General features: G+C 47.7%; 2 protein-coding genes across 2 annotated transcripts; both read right to left on the reverse strand.

Annotated features, from left to right (window-relative positions):
- Positions 1-180: 180 nt before the first annotated feature.
- Positions 181-865, reverse strand: FPOAC1_004825 (uncharacterized protein; the record flags this gene model as incomplete). The annotated part of the gene is made up of 2 exons (XM_044849363.1): positions 181-289; positions 384-865. The coding sequence occupies 2 exons, from the start codon at positions 863-865 to the stop codon at positions 181-183; spliced, it is 591 nt and encodes a 196-aa protein (XP_044708073.1).
- An 8,666-nt stretch (positions 866-9,531) lies between these two features.
- FPOAC1_004826 (uncharacterized protein) lies at positions 9,532-10,949 on the reverse strand (the record flags this gene model as incomplete). Its single annotated transcript, XM_044849364.1, has 3 exons — positions 9,532-9,648; positions 9,729-10,678; positions 10,856-10,949. The coding sequence occupies 3 exons, from the start codon at positions 10,947-10,949 to the stop codon at positions 9,532-9,534; spliced, it is 1,161 nt and encodes a 386-aa protein (XP_044708074.1).
- Between the last annotated feature and the right edge of the window lie 1,355 nt (positions 10,950-12,304).

Genomic DNA, 12,304 nt, shown 5'->3' on the forward strand with positions numbered 1-12,304 from the left:
ATCAATGACCTAGACCCATTAAATACCCTCTATTCGATGAGTAGACGCCAATGTGATAACGTATGACCTAGATGATTTCATGTATAATGACAACCAAACCCTCAAACGCCAAATAAACATCGCTCGTAATACCATATTTCGAATTCCAGTAATTGTGTGGAAGAACTGATGTGGGTATATTTAATGCTCAACTCCTGACGTGTATCGGCCAACTGCTAGGCTGCCGACAAAGACACCAGCAAGCACTGAAAGAAAGTAGCCGACATTCATTGTCATGACAGCCAGCATACTGCGAAAGCGAATTAGCACTGAAGCAAAAAAAAAAAAAAAAAAAAAAAAAGACTATGCAAATCAGACAGGGATAGATAGATAGATGGACATACAGTAGATACCCAATACCGACAATCACAGTATCAAGACATGCGCGAATAGGGTCAACGCTGAAACGCCATGGTCTTGCCGCAGCTCTCTTCCTCTCAACAACGACAACCGTCTCCTCAACTCCGTTCTCCGTGAGGGTCATGCGGCGTGCGTCCGGGCTAGAGGCTATCTGTTCCGATAGAGGAATTTTGCCATTGACAGCGACGTAGCGGCGTGCAGCTTCGCGGTCAAGCCAGCGGGCTTCTTGGACGGCCTTCAAAGCAACAAGGACTCGTGCAATGATGGCAAGGACAGCAAGAAAGATGCATGTCCCTGCATAGGCGCCGGCGTTGTTTGGTGTCCAGGCATTTGCGTAGAGAGGTGTGCGGGTTTCGGTTTGGAAGACCATTGTCATCATGTTGCTCGAACTGTGAGAGTCAGAGTGCGAGGAGGAGCCAGACGAGTCGCCGCCCATGTCCATACCGCCGTGTCTTGGAAAGTTCATATTGGTGGTGGTAGTTGATACGGATTATGTTCGATACGGGCGCGCGTATTATACGACCAGACGGGCAACCGAAATCGTGATTTGGCGGATACAGGAGCGTCGATGTAGGCTTGGTGAACCAGAGATCCAGAAGAGGTAGTGAAGGACAGAGAATATTGGAGGGGTTGCACAGAGTGAAAGGTACTAAGAAAGAACAGCGGAAACCGGCACATTCAAATACGAAGCTCTTGAGGATTAAGTAATGCAACGTTTTAACGGCCGCTGGGAAAAGCAATTAAGGTATAGTTAGTAGGTGTTTTGAGAGAGTTTCCTACTCAAACACGGTCTGGGGCTACCCGTGGATTCGACCTAACGGAGACCCCACTCATAGAGTGGGCGGCAAAATTCTGGGACAAGGGCAAAATTCTGGGACAGCCAAATAGGTGTAAATAGGTGCAAAAGATTGGTATTTTCATTCAGTCTTCGTCACTTTTGGTCCGAATTAAATAGAGATTGCTAAAATGATAGTATTGGATTGATTTAAAGCTATATCCAAGAGCATTTTATTATGCGATGTATATTTCTCGCTGTGTTGCGGCCGAAAGTTGATGTGATTACTGAGGAACCGTCAGACTTGCTTCCTTCGGCATAAGGTCTTGTGACTTACCTGCCCGGCCTCCCTCCCAACAGGGAAAGTGCCGACGATATAATTTACTGTGTATTTCGCGGGCGAAGCGTATCCATGATTCTGTGATATGTGGAGGAGAAATTCCTTTCAAATTCAACAGGCGGAGGAGGGAGAGGAGGAAGGTTGGGCTCTTCTTGCGTAAGATCGAACTACCTCGATGACTTCCTCATTGAAATCGGAGTCATCTGATTCTCCTGTGACGAGGTTTTCAAGTAACCCATCTTCTTGTGTGTTGCTGAGTTTAAATTCAACTCCATCGCTCGAAGGAAGTGCAGGCATATCTTGCAACGGGCTGCGATAAACACCAGCAGCTGTTGCACCACGAAGGCGCTCGTAGAAACGCTGCTGAGCAGAGGAACCGCTCGTATCATAGTAAAATCCGTTCCCAGGCGTTGCAGGCGAAGCTTCTCGTGATGCCGGAGCAATAGTAATAACATCATCCTGTATATCCTTGTTCTTCCACTCCTTCCACCGCTTGAAGCTAATATGAATCGGCTTCCCGTTGTTATTGATATCGTATTTGTGTTGCTTCTTCCACTCGATTTTCAGGCGATCATCCTCTTCTTTCTGCAGTTGCCTCCAAGTGCGATGTTGCCGGCGAAGCTCTTCTGCTTGCTCTTTTGCGTTGTAGTGGCAACTTGCTCTTCTATCTGCTGCACCGTTGTGCTGTTCACGTAGAGGCCGGTGGGATGAACTCTTCTTCTACGCATCTTTCGACTATTTGCAGCGGAAATGCGGTCAAGGCGGTTCTTGATATGACTTTCGGCAAAGGAATTTAGTACTATTGCTTCGTTGAGAACGTCGTCAATAGTGCTGTATGCCTCGCGAGTAGGCGAGCTGAATCGTTCACGATAGTTGTGCCTGATGTGACGAGAAATCTCCCGAGCATCTCGGAATCGTGATTCTTGGGGAAGTAGGGATTGGATTGCAGGGGAGGCTTGAGAGAGGATAGACTTCTGCTTTTCCTTTAGCTTTTGTATGACTTCTGTGCCGTCAGGAGGAAATATTCCACTTCTCTCAAACCCGTTAATGATATTGTGCTTTGTGAAGCTTTCATCGATGATCTTCTGCAAGCGAGCAACAAGATCCGAGCGCTTGAAGTTCAGAAATCCCTCGCGGATGTGCTTGCGAAGTGCCTTCTGATGTGCAAGCTTGAGAAGCTGAAAGACTCCTACATCAAGCGGCTGTGTGAGATGCGTTGAGTGAGGCGGAAGCACGAAGATCTCGATATCAAAGCGCAGGCAATATTTCATAAATTCCAAGGAAGTCTTGCCTGTAAAGCCATCGATAACAAGAAGTCGCCAAATCTTTTCCTTCTCAGGCCGCTCAAAGTAAGGCCTTTCCCAAATGAAATCAGGATTATCGATATCTCTCATAAACTCATCACAGCCGTACCAATCAGTAAAGTTTATACCAAGAGCTCTTGCCTTTGCTGTTGCTGAGAAGGAATGCAGGTTGAAATGACGAATCCAATCCATTGAGATTTCTGCATTAGAAAAGCCGGTCTCAGAGCGTGCAAAGCGAATATTCTTATCCAAATCATTAACATCCCACCCTTCTGTTGGCCACGATTTGAAGATCATAAACGGAGGGATAGTATCTATTAAGTACTATTAGAATAAACTGCAGAATCAAGAGAATACTCACATCCTTCAGCATTTACAGCCCCGATCATCGTAGCCGACTCGCGGTTCGAAAAAGCAACAATCTCGTGTTTTGTGTTGCGTTTTTTCCTCACGATGACCACCTCAAGCCGCTCACGCACAACGCCTATTCGTATGCCGCATTCATCGGCGTTCAGGATCTGAGATGGCCCGATATCTCTTCTCTGCACAACATCAGCAAGGTTAGTATAGAAATCCTCAACCTCCTGAACTTCGCGTGCTTCGAATTCTGCTCTCTCACGATCAAATGCCCGTACTAACTTCTTCTTCTGTAGCTGCGGATTATCCTCAAGAAAGCGTTTATACCATCCTTCTCCAACTGGGTGCAATGGAGGAGTTCGTGATGCCCTCAACTCGTTTGCGGCTGCTTCAATAACTGACTGATTTGCAGGAAATCCACATCTCTCGAGCCACATAACGTATGCAACGACCGCGCGCTCCTCACTTTCATCGAGATTCCTTGGCCTTCCAACGCTTGTATCACTAAAAGCCGGCTTTCCAGCGAGCTTCAGCGATCGAAGATGCCTCCCTACAGCGCTCTTGGAGGTGTGATGCTTGACGGCGGCATCCCTTATAGTGATAGGCTTTCTTCCGTTACGCTTGGGGCGGTTTTGTGATACAAGGACCTCCCGGGCGGCTCGTACAGCATCGTTGACGCGATACGGATACGGCATTTTATCGGCTAGATCAAAAAGGCAGCTTCATAAATGAGAGTCGACTGAATTATACGTATGTGTGTATTGGAATTCATTGGATTTGGCGGGTGATTCTAATGAAGTTCCGACAGGGCGGGGTATCCGGCTGTCCCAGAATTTTGCCCTTGTCCCAGAATTTTGCCGCCCACTCTATGAGTGGGGTCTCCGTTAGGTCGAATCCACGGGTATCCGTGTAAGCAGCCCGTGCGGTAGAAGTACCAGTACATATTACTCCACAGACCGTTTTGACAACAAACAGCAAACAGATAGATGCTCGACATACTCGTGTCCAAATAAAATACATCACAAAATAAACCAGGAGGATTCATCATCTTTGTATATTTGGTAAGTTTATATCGAGGTAATTATCAGCAGAACATGCCACCAAAAAGTCAGATCCCAGCCCACATTCCAGCACGGCGTATGCCTCATGGGAATGCCTTCACTCATGAATTCCTGGCACAGGTGAACCGTACAGAACCCGATCGGTTTCATCGACGCCCCATTACGACGCGAAACTTTAGAAGGCTAATATATGCTTATTTTCCTGGTCTGGTTAAGAAGCAATTTATACAACGGATGGGATATTAACTCGGAAGTTGGAATCCGTGACCATCCTGTAACTACCCATGAAACCTCGATCAAACTGGCAGCTCAAGATTCCGGCCACTTCCATATATCTACAGGAATTCTAATTGTACAGTAACATACGACACTAAGACTGCGAAGTAGCTTCCAACAGAACGAATGGTGAATAACTCCGGCACCCGTGATGAACAAGTGTAAGTGTTCCATGCTGCCTAGTAATGACACAGAACATGGAGCCATCACTTATATACTCACAGATACTAATGAGGATGTCATATAGCATATGAGTTACTATACAAACGCCATGTTAGCTGCCGCTCGCTGCTCGTCAAGGTCGCCAAATATCAACAATGCTACAGAGGTTTAATCGGAACTCAACATTCCCCTCCACACGGCAAATCACCACAACATTGGAAAGAGTCAGAGATGTTATAAGACCCAAGATCTATCAATAGGTCCCATAAAGTTCTCCCTGGCTTATAGAGCATCAAGGGACACATGAAGCAGATAGCAAAATTACCTAGGCAAGGAGGTAATACCAGTCAGGTTTGTGTTAAAGCTGTTGTATAACCTAAGGGATGCTTACCATTAACTTCCATATGTGTCTATATGGAGTACAAATAGGAATGTTTATATTTAGACCATGGTTTATAACAGTAGGTACTTTCAAGGTAGTCTGAGTTGAAATTTGCCTTCATCCCATATACCTTCTCATCCCATGAACGTATCCAATTGTACGATGAATATACACTCGTGCAATAAATCTAGTGATGAGTTGCAATACCATCAGCCAAATTTCAATAAACAGCATACTTATTCCTTAATATTGTGGTCCGGCCTCATGGCATAATTTGGTGGCGGTCACACAATGCATGTACTTGTCGATACTCAGGTCGACAGCCGAACTGTACTTATGAAGCAAGGTAGGCAGCACAAATACCCTTGAACAACACAATTGGTTTCTTTTCACAGTGGCCTCATAGCATGTTGCCTGGAAGATCTACACCCCCTCTTGGATGCCTCTTCCCGTGGACTCGACCGTTGTGTTACACAGCTACTCGTCGTCATTGCTCAGCTTCTGCGATGCACAAGAGCGGCACATTTGTTTCCCTGAAGACGGAGCACAGCGTGCGGGCAATAAATTCTCGGCAGACTGCATGGGCCTTATGATCTGGTCTAGCTTCTGAACTTGATATAGAACTTGGCGGGAGGCTGCAGACGGCAGCGCTCGGAATCGACCGGGAATTTGGACCGATTGAAGACGACATGGCGATATCTGTCGGTTGTTCCGATGATAATATATGTAAATTAGATATAAATCATATCAGGATAATGGAGAGAAGTTCCGGAGTTAAAGGTAGTGACGTTACCAAGAGTAAGGTAGGAACACAATAAGATCAAGGCTGAGCCAAGTCATGCACTTAAAGTAGCATCAAAATAGAAGTCGCTTGATTGACCAGACAACTTTTTTTGGTTACTCCTAGCCGTCATAAGCATGAAGCTCGCTGCAAGATGGATCAGCTACAAGTGAGTTACTGTCCCTCATCACATATGCAGATTGCCATATATGTTTGGGAAGAACGGCAGCTGATGCGTAAACCAATCGGAAATACGCGAGGGGCATAAAATGGGGGTCGTACTCACCCTGTTGCAAAATTATCAAGATAACATGGAGTATACGGATCGGCGACGAAGAAGCGTCTGCTGAGAACCTACGAAGTTCAGCTCGAGAACACCTGCTGCCTAGTCAGAAAGGATGCAGAGGTGGAGATGTGACGGTTTACTATGTGGTTCAAGCGAAAATTATGTCTTTTATATGTCAAATTCCGTCTATGTGCGGGTCGACTGAGGCACACCCATAACCTGACCTCATCCTCAACTCAGGCATGTGGACGAGAGGGCTCCTTGGGAGTGTATAGGCTGAAAAAAGCCAAGGTAAGTGAACGGCGGTTCATGTTAATCATTGAGAACGAAATACATCAAGTTACAGTAGTGCTATGTTGATGAGACGATCAAACCTCAATAGTGCAACACAGAGAGTTGGACTCGAGTCCAGATTCCCTTAGGGGGTCAATGTAAAGTTACAAGCCGATAGTTGGATCGTCATCCTCGAGAGAAGGTCCTCAACATCTTTGCACTCCCCGCTTTGTTGGTTGTCGTCCTTAGTGAGCATGTCACTGAAGGCGAATCTGGTGGTTTTTGTCTCTCCAGGCCCCGTGTCCGGGCTGCCGGGTCTTGTATGAATGAACATGATGGCTAGAGTCTGTTCTTGGGTATACAGAACCCTGTCTGCAGTGCTGGTGTTGGTATTCCGGTATGGACTCTTCTGAAGATCTTGTACATACAGTGGCATACAATATGAATGGATGGATAGAGTCCAAATCCTATACTGAACTTTCAGCCTTGATGCCAGATCAGATCCGTGGCTGGCTGTTTAGAACCACATCGTCTCATTCATGATCTCAGCGGTAAGACCACGCCCTGATTCACAAGCCGAACTCAAGTTCGGCCCTTGGCTACATTTCGTTTCGCCTTCTAGAGAAAAGGCAATGAAGTGAGGGGGAAGCCACCTACTACGTGACCTGTTGCATGTGCAGTCTGTACTGTACCTCTACGCTTCCACAAAACCCATCCACTCCCGCTGGCGGACGCCTCTTTTACTCACCCTTGCAACTTATAGACTGGACTTTCGCCTCCCACATACTTTAATTCCCTTTCTTTACGCGCCGTTCCAGGCTCTAGACCAGTTCAGTTCCAGGACTTGCGTGACCACCCTCTTCAGCTTCACACTTGTGCACTTCCCCGTAATACTCAAACGCCGTAGCATGAACTCTTACCGTAGATGAGAATCACTAGGAAATCGGGGAACTGGTCGGATCCGGAAAAGAGAAATGATGGTGATACGCGCCCACTCTCTCTTGATGTTGAAACTTTGGTGGCAAGCTGTCATCTAGATAGCCCTGGTATTGAATGTGTTCAAGTACCTACCTCAGGTCAGTCCAGAAGCCACACGCCCCATGGGCTGCAGTTAGAAGATGCTTGATACGGCGCCTGTCCCGGCCAGCAGGTTTGACGTTTCTGCCTTATCTGACGCCCCAAACCTAGCGAAGCCTACCTGGCTAAAGGGGTACTAAGCCATGTAGTACCCTTCTGTTCTCTACATCAAAGGATATAATCGAGAAGAACATGGTTCAATGGCATGACGTTGATGAGAGCTTGGGGGGGTTGAAGGGGTTCCCAGCTCATTGAGCCTTGTACAGGACATGTGGACGGAAAAGGAACGACCACAATCCCAGTAATACCAGTCCAAAACATGGTTTTTTTATCGCTCCCACCTTCATGCCATTGGTCATGTATGCCTGTGCATATTCTTAATTCTTTATTGCTAGTCTCGCTGCTCTAGGTACCACTACCTCATGATCAACGTCCCTGTACATACATTGAGACAAATACGCCTGCTTCAGCTTCGGCATAAGTTTGCATAACTTCCTCTGGAGCATCTCGCTTCGCTCATCCCCTTTCTTTGCAAGACAGTCAGACTCAGCCCCGAATCCGTTGAGGCCAGAAAGTCAAAGCACTGGTCTCAGCATTGGAAGACGCCAGGCTCCAGGGATTTGATCCCCAAAAGGACAAGGGCACCATAGACAGGGAGGGCAGACCCCTAAACGGAATAGTCTCGCCTTGCCCATCAGCACATGCTGACTGAATCCAGTGCTGACAGACAGCGGGATGATAAGGTTCAAGGCATTTGTTTCATGTCTTCGTACGAGTGGTGCGCTTTTGAAGCAAATTGGAAGAATAGCTCTGCAACATCGACATACCTGATCCTGTTGTTTTTGTTTTGATTCTTCTTCTTATTTTTAATACAAGAAATGAACACGGTAGTTATTGCACATTGTTTGTAAGTGGTGTTGGTCATCTTTGAACGAGACTCCGAGTGACAGTCCGTCACCAAGCTCTCTTCGGCCACCAACCACCTCGATAAACGAGATGAGCTTTTGAGGCTGTAACTCAATTCAAATTCTTGGTCATCATTGATATCAACACAAAGATATAGCACCATAGTACGCGGTATGGTACCCAAAGTGTTTGCTGAATCCAGGTTCATTGGGAGCTCTCGGTTATCTCCTTGCATTACCCAATCACTCAACACTCAGATTTTAAACTAGAGAAAGATTCTATGATGGTAGCTGTTTTATTTGCGCTTGGTGATTGGCCAGAGGAACACTCGATTTCCGCTACTGCACGTCTTTGATAGGCATAACAGTAGTCTTTTGTGGCTGGCTGGCTGGCCAAATTTCCGTGCGCTCTAAAACCCCCATAGTACATACCTAGTTACTCGACCAAACTATTCCCACTCCGGAACCCATCTTCAATAGCTTTACTTACTTGCGAAGAGGGACGGACCATGGCCAGAATCGGCCAGGCCCGCTTTTGGCATGATCCTCGTGCGCTGTTGTGTCGGGGCTGTCGTTCAGTTGTACAACAATCTGGCAATAGTGGAAGAGACGATTAACTCATTAGAGAATGGATAGCATCGTTAGGTTTCCAACAAGTCAGAATCAATCGAATTGCTTTTGAATACACACATGTCATGGATTTCAGAATTACCCTGATTTTACAAATTCATACCTGCCATAGCTAACCGTTGCCCTTTCCGTTATACCCAGCCAAACCTATCCTGTTCCTTAAACACCCATCGCTGAAAAACGATACAAAGACGGAATACCGTCCTAGTTTTGGCCTGGTCCCTGAATTTCTAAAGCTTTCCTGTCCGCAAACCCCTTGTGAGGCCTTGGTTCCAGCTCACGTTGGTTGCTTCATTCCTTGACGCCGTTTCCAAAACATTCCCGTCCTCCGTAACACATGCAAAAGGAAAAGAAAAGACAAAACTCCCGATGGATGTCGAACGCTCTGGCCTTGGCCAGTGGTGTCGATTATTGCCTCTAAATAGGCATCGTTGTACGCAGTCTATGGCCAAAGTATATCAAGGCCCTCTGTAGACCATGGAATTTGGCGTAGTTGCCATCTCGCGATAGAGGAACTCTTTCTTTACTGTTCACGCTTGATGGGACTGTCGTTTTCCTCTCCACTTCGATCTGTCGCATTGCTGTCTGCGTTGATGGCCTCGTTGGCCTTGTTCTCGCAACCCTTGACGAGTCGGTGCCTCTATATCAGAGTTAGTAATCATGTCAAGACACAATCGTTAACCGGAGAAATTAACTCCGCAAGCATGATGTGTTTCTTACCTTCAAGGCGTCCTTGCGAGAGAAGCTCTTGCTACAGAATGTGCAAGGGAAGGGCTTCACGGCCAGATGGATTCGTTTGTGACGCTTCAGATCATGGTTGCGACTGAACGATTGAGTGCACTGATCACACTTGAAAGGACGCTCAGATTGAGCAGGAGGTGCGCCGTGTCCGCCGTAAATCATAGGGCCATACGGAGGTACGCCCATTCCTGGAATCATCGACATTTGACTACCGGGCTGGTGGATGTTGGACATGATAGCTGATCCGCCCATGTTGGGAAGCGATTGGTAGGGAGGATAATGTCGAAAGGTGCCAGGGGGCGCCATACCAGCTGATCCCATGCCTCTGGGAACAGGCCCATGACCTGGAGGTGAGTGCTGAGTCGGCGAAGGCTGAGCATGGTAGGACGAGAAGCTTGGCTGCTGGGGCGTAGAGGAAGCTGTGTAGTAATTCGACGTACTCGGGGGTCTTGAATGTGTATAAGAGTCTGCATGAGTCGATACGTTCGAAGGAGCGGGGGATTGTGTAGAAACCGAGTTTTGTGAGGCGAGAATCGTATTCTGAGTATGATGGGTTGTCGATAATCCTGGTGAAGTGGCCTGGCCGCCTCCCCCTGAGATGGGAGTTTGGAAAGGATGGTGCACCTGATCGTAGGGAGGCGCCGGCAGGCCTTCAGCTCCAGTAGCTGGCGACTGTGAGCTTCGCGGATGGTTGTACTGATGTATTCCGGGGCCTTGGCTATACAAGGGCTGACCTCGAAGAGCGAAATGCTGCTGGCCGAGGGCGGGCGGGGCCTGGGTCGCAGAACTAACGGTATAGGCAGAGCTGTTCGCCGCCGACCAGTTGCCTTGAAGACCGCCATACGAATATATTCCGCCTGGTGCTTGAGAACCCTGAGAACTGCCCGTGTTGACGCTGGAGATACTAGGGCTCAGATCTTCACTGGCTCCTGGCGAAGGGGTCAGAATACTGGGCGAAGACGAAACGCGGCGATCAGGGAAGGAACCGTGCTGGGAAGAATAAGACGTATGATAGGAATAGCCAACCGAGTCGGTATCCCGAGGGTTGTGAAACGAGTCTGACTGGTTGCCTGCAGGAAGAGGGTAGAGGGGCTGTCTGGCCATACTTGGTACATCAACATTCGGAGGCGGCAGAGAGAAAGCCGGCAGTGAATTTGCAGCAGGACGCCGCGATGTGAAGCTTTCGGGATCCCCTGACATTATTCCCCGGGAGCTGTATGCCTTACAGCAGCTCTAAAGTCAATTTGGGGAGGCTTAGTCCGGTAGTTTCCCTCGCAGGTCCGGGGCTTGCTGGCGTTGAAAAGGGGACTGCGACGTTTTCTGCAAGGCGTCCCTGATAATAAACGAAGTCAATGGCGAAAATGATTTTCGCTGGGGTTTGGTCGCAGCCCAGTCGACAGAAATAAAGTTTAGTTTGGCGAAGCTTAAGCCTGGCTATGTTGTCGTGTGAGGGGGCGCTTCTTTGGAACTTTCAGAAAGATATCGTGGTCATGTACTATATGGCTGCTAGGAGAAGTTTGTAACTCCTCGTTGATATGCAATAGTGTGTAGATGATACGGCAGTTTTGTGCAAGTAGGGTGATCTAATGGACGGCGCCAACAAACGGTAAGACGGAAACAGAAGTATAACAGCGACGTCGAGATGTGATAGAATGACTTGAAGCTGGGTTGGGTAGTTGGGTTTGAAAGGAGGAGAAGGGGAGAAGGGGAGAAGGGGAGAGCTGAAAAATGGAGGAGGATCAAGGTAGATGAATGAAGAGCCTTAGAGTAAGGCAGTCACGATATGTACATATGTAGAGTTTGGATCGGGATAATGGGGTCGACTGGGGTGTCATCAATGGGAAAGAGGTACTTACTTACATACAACCAGACTATCAATAAGGTTTCTTTGCACAGAGTGGCGTGTGCCTCCAACCCCGATACACGAAGCATTTTCTCGGCTCTACTACTTGCACCCCCAGTACGGGCAGAATCAGACGAAGAGAACGAGATGAAAATGAATGAGCGCAGAGACCAGTCAGTGCTGGGTCGAGGTAAGGCCAACTCTGGGAAGCAAACCCAGCTAAAACGGAGTGAGACTAAAGCACCATCAGAGCTCTAGAGTAGACTACGTACTCTCCCCAACAGAGCTAGACAGGCCCCTCCCGACTGCTCTGAACAGCTTCTCGCCTTGGCATCCTTCTGCGTTAGTATCCTTGCTAGTTCTTCTCTTGAGACGGGATCTCTCAGGACAGGACACCAGACACTAAAAACGACTAGCGTGGGAGGGCTGAAAGAGAATCATGGGCCCAGTTGTTGGTTCCAAGACAGACTCCAAGGTCTCTGACGAAGCGGGAGGACTTGCGTATCCCAAGGAGCCATGTCGAGAACAAGAGTGCCATTTTTTACCGTACCAAAGTCTAAAATCCAAAAAGTCGGAGGCGGGACTGCTGAGATAGCCAATGACAATAACAGCAGTTAGATAACATCACGATTCTCGTACATTAATAGTTTCTATTAGCACAACATTAGTACTAACCACAATCATTTCTCTAAACGAGGATGCCCACCACTTT

This window comes from Fusarium poae, chromosome 2 (assembly GCF_019609905.1).
Source record: "Fusarium poae strain DAOMC 252244 chromosome 2, whole genome shotgun sequence".
Lineage (NCBI taxonomy): Eukaryota > Fungi > Ascomycota > Sordariomycetes > Hypocreales > Nectriaceae > Fusarium > Fusarium poae.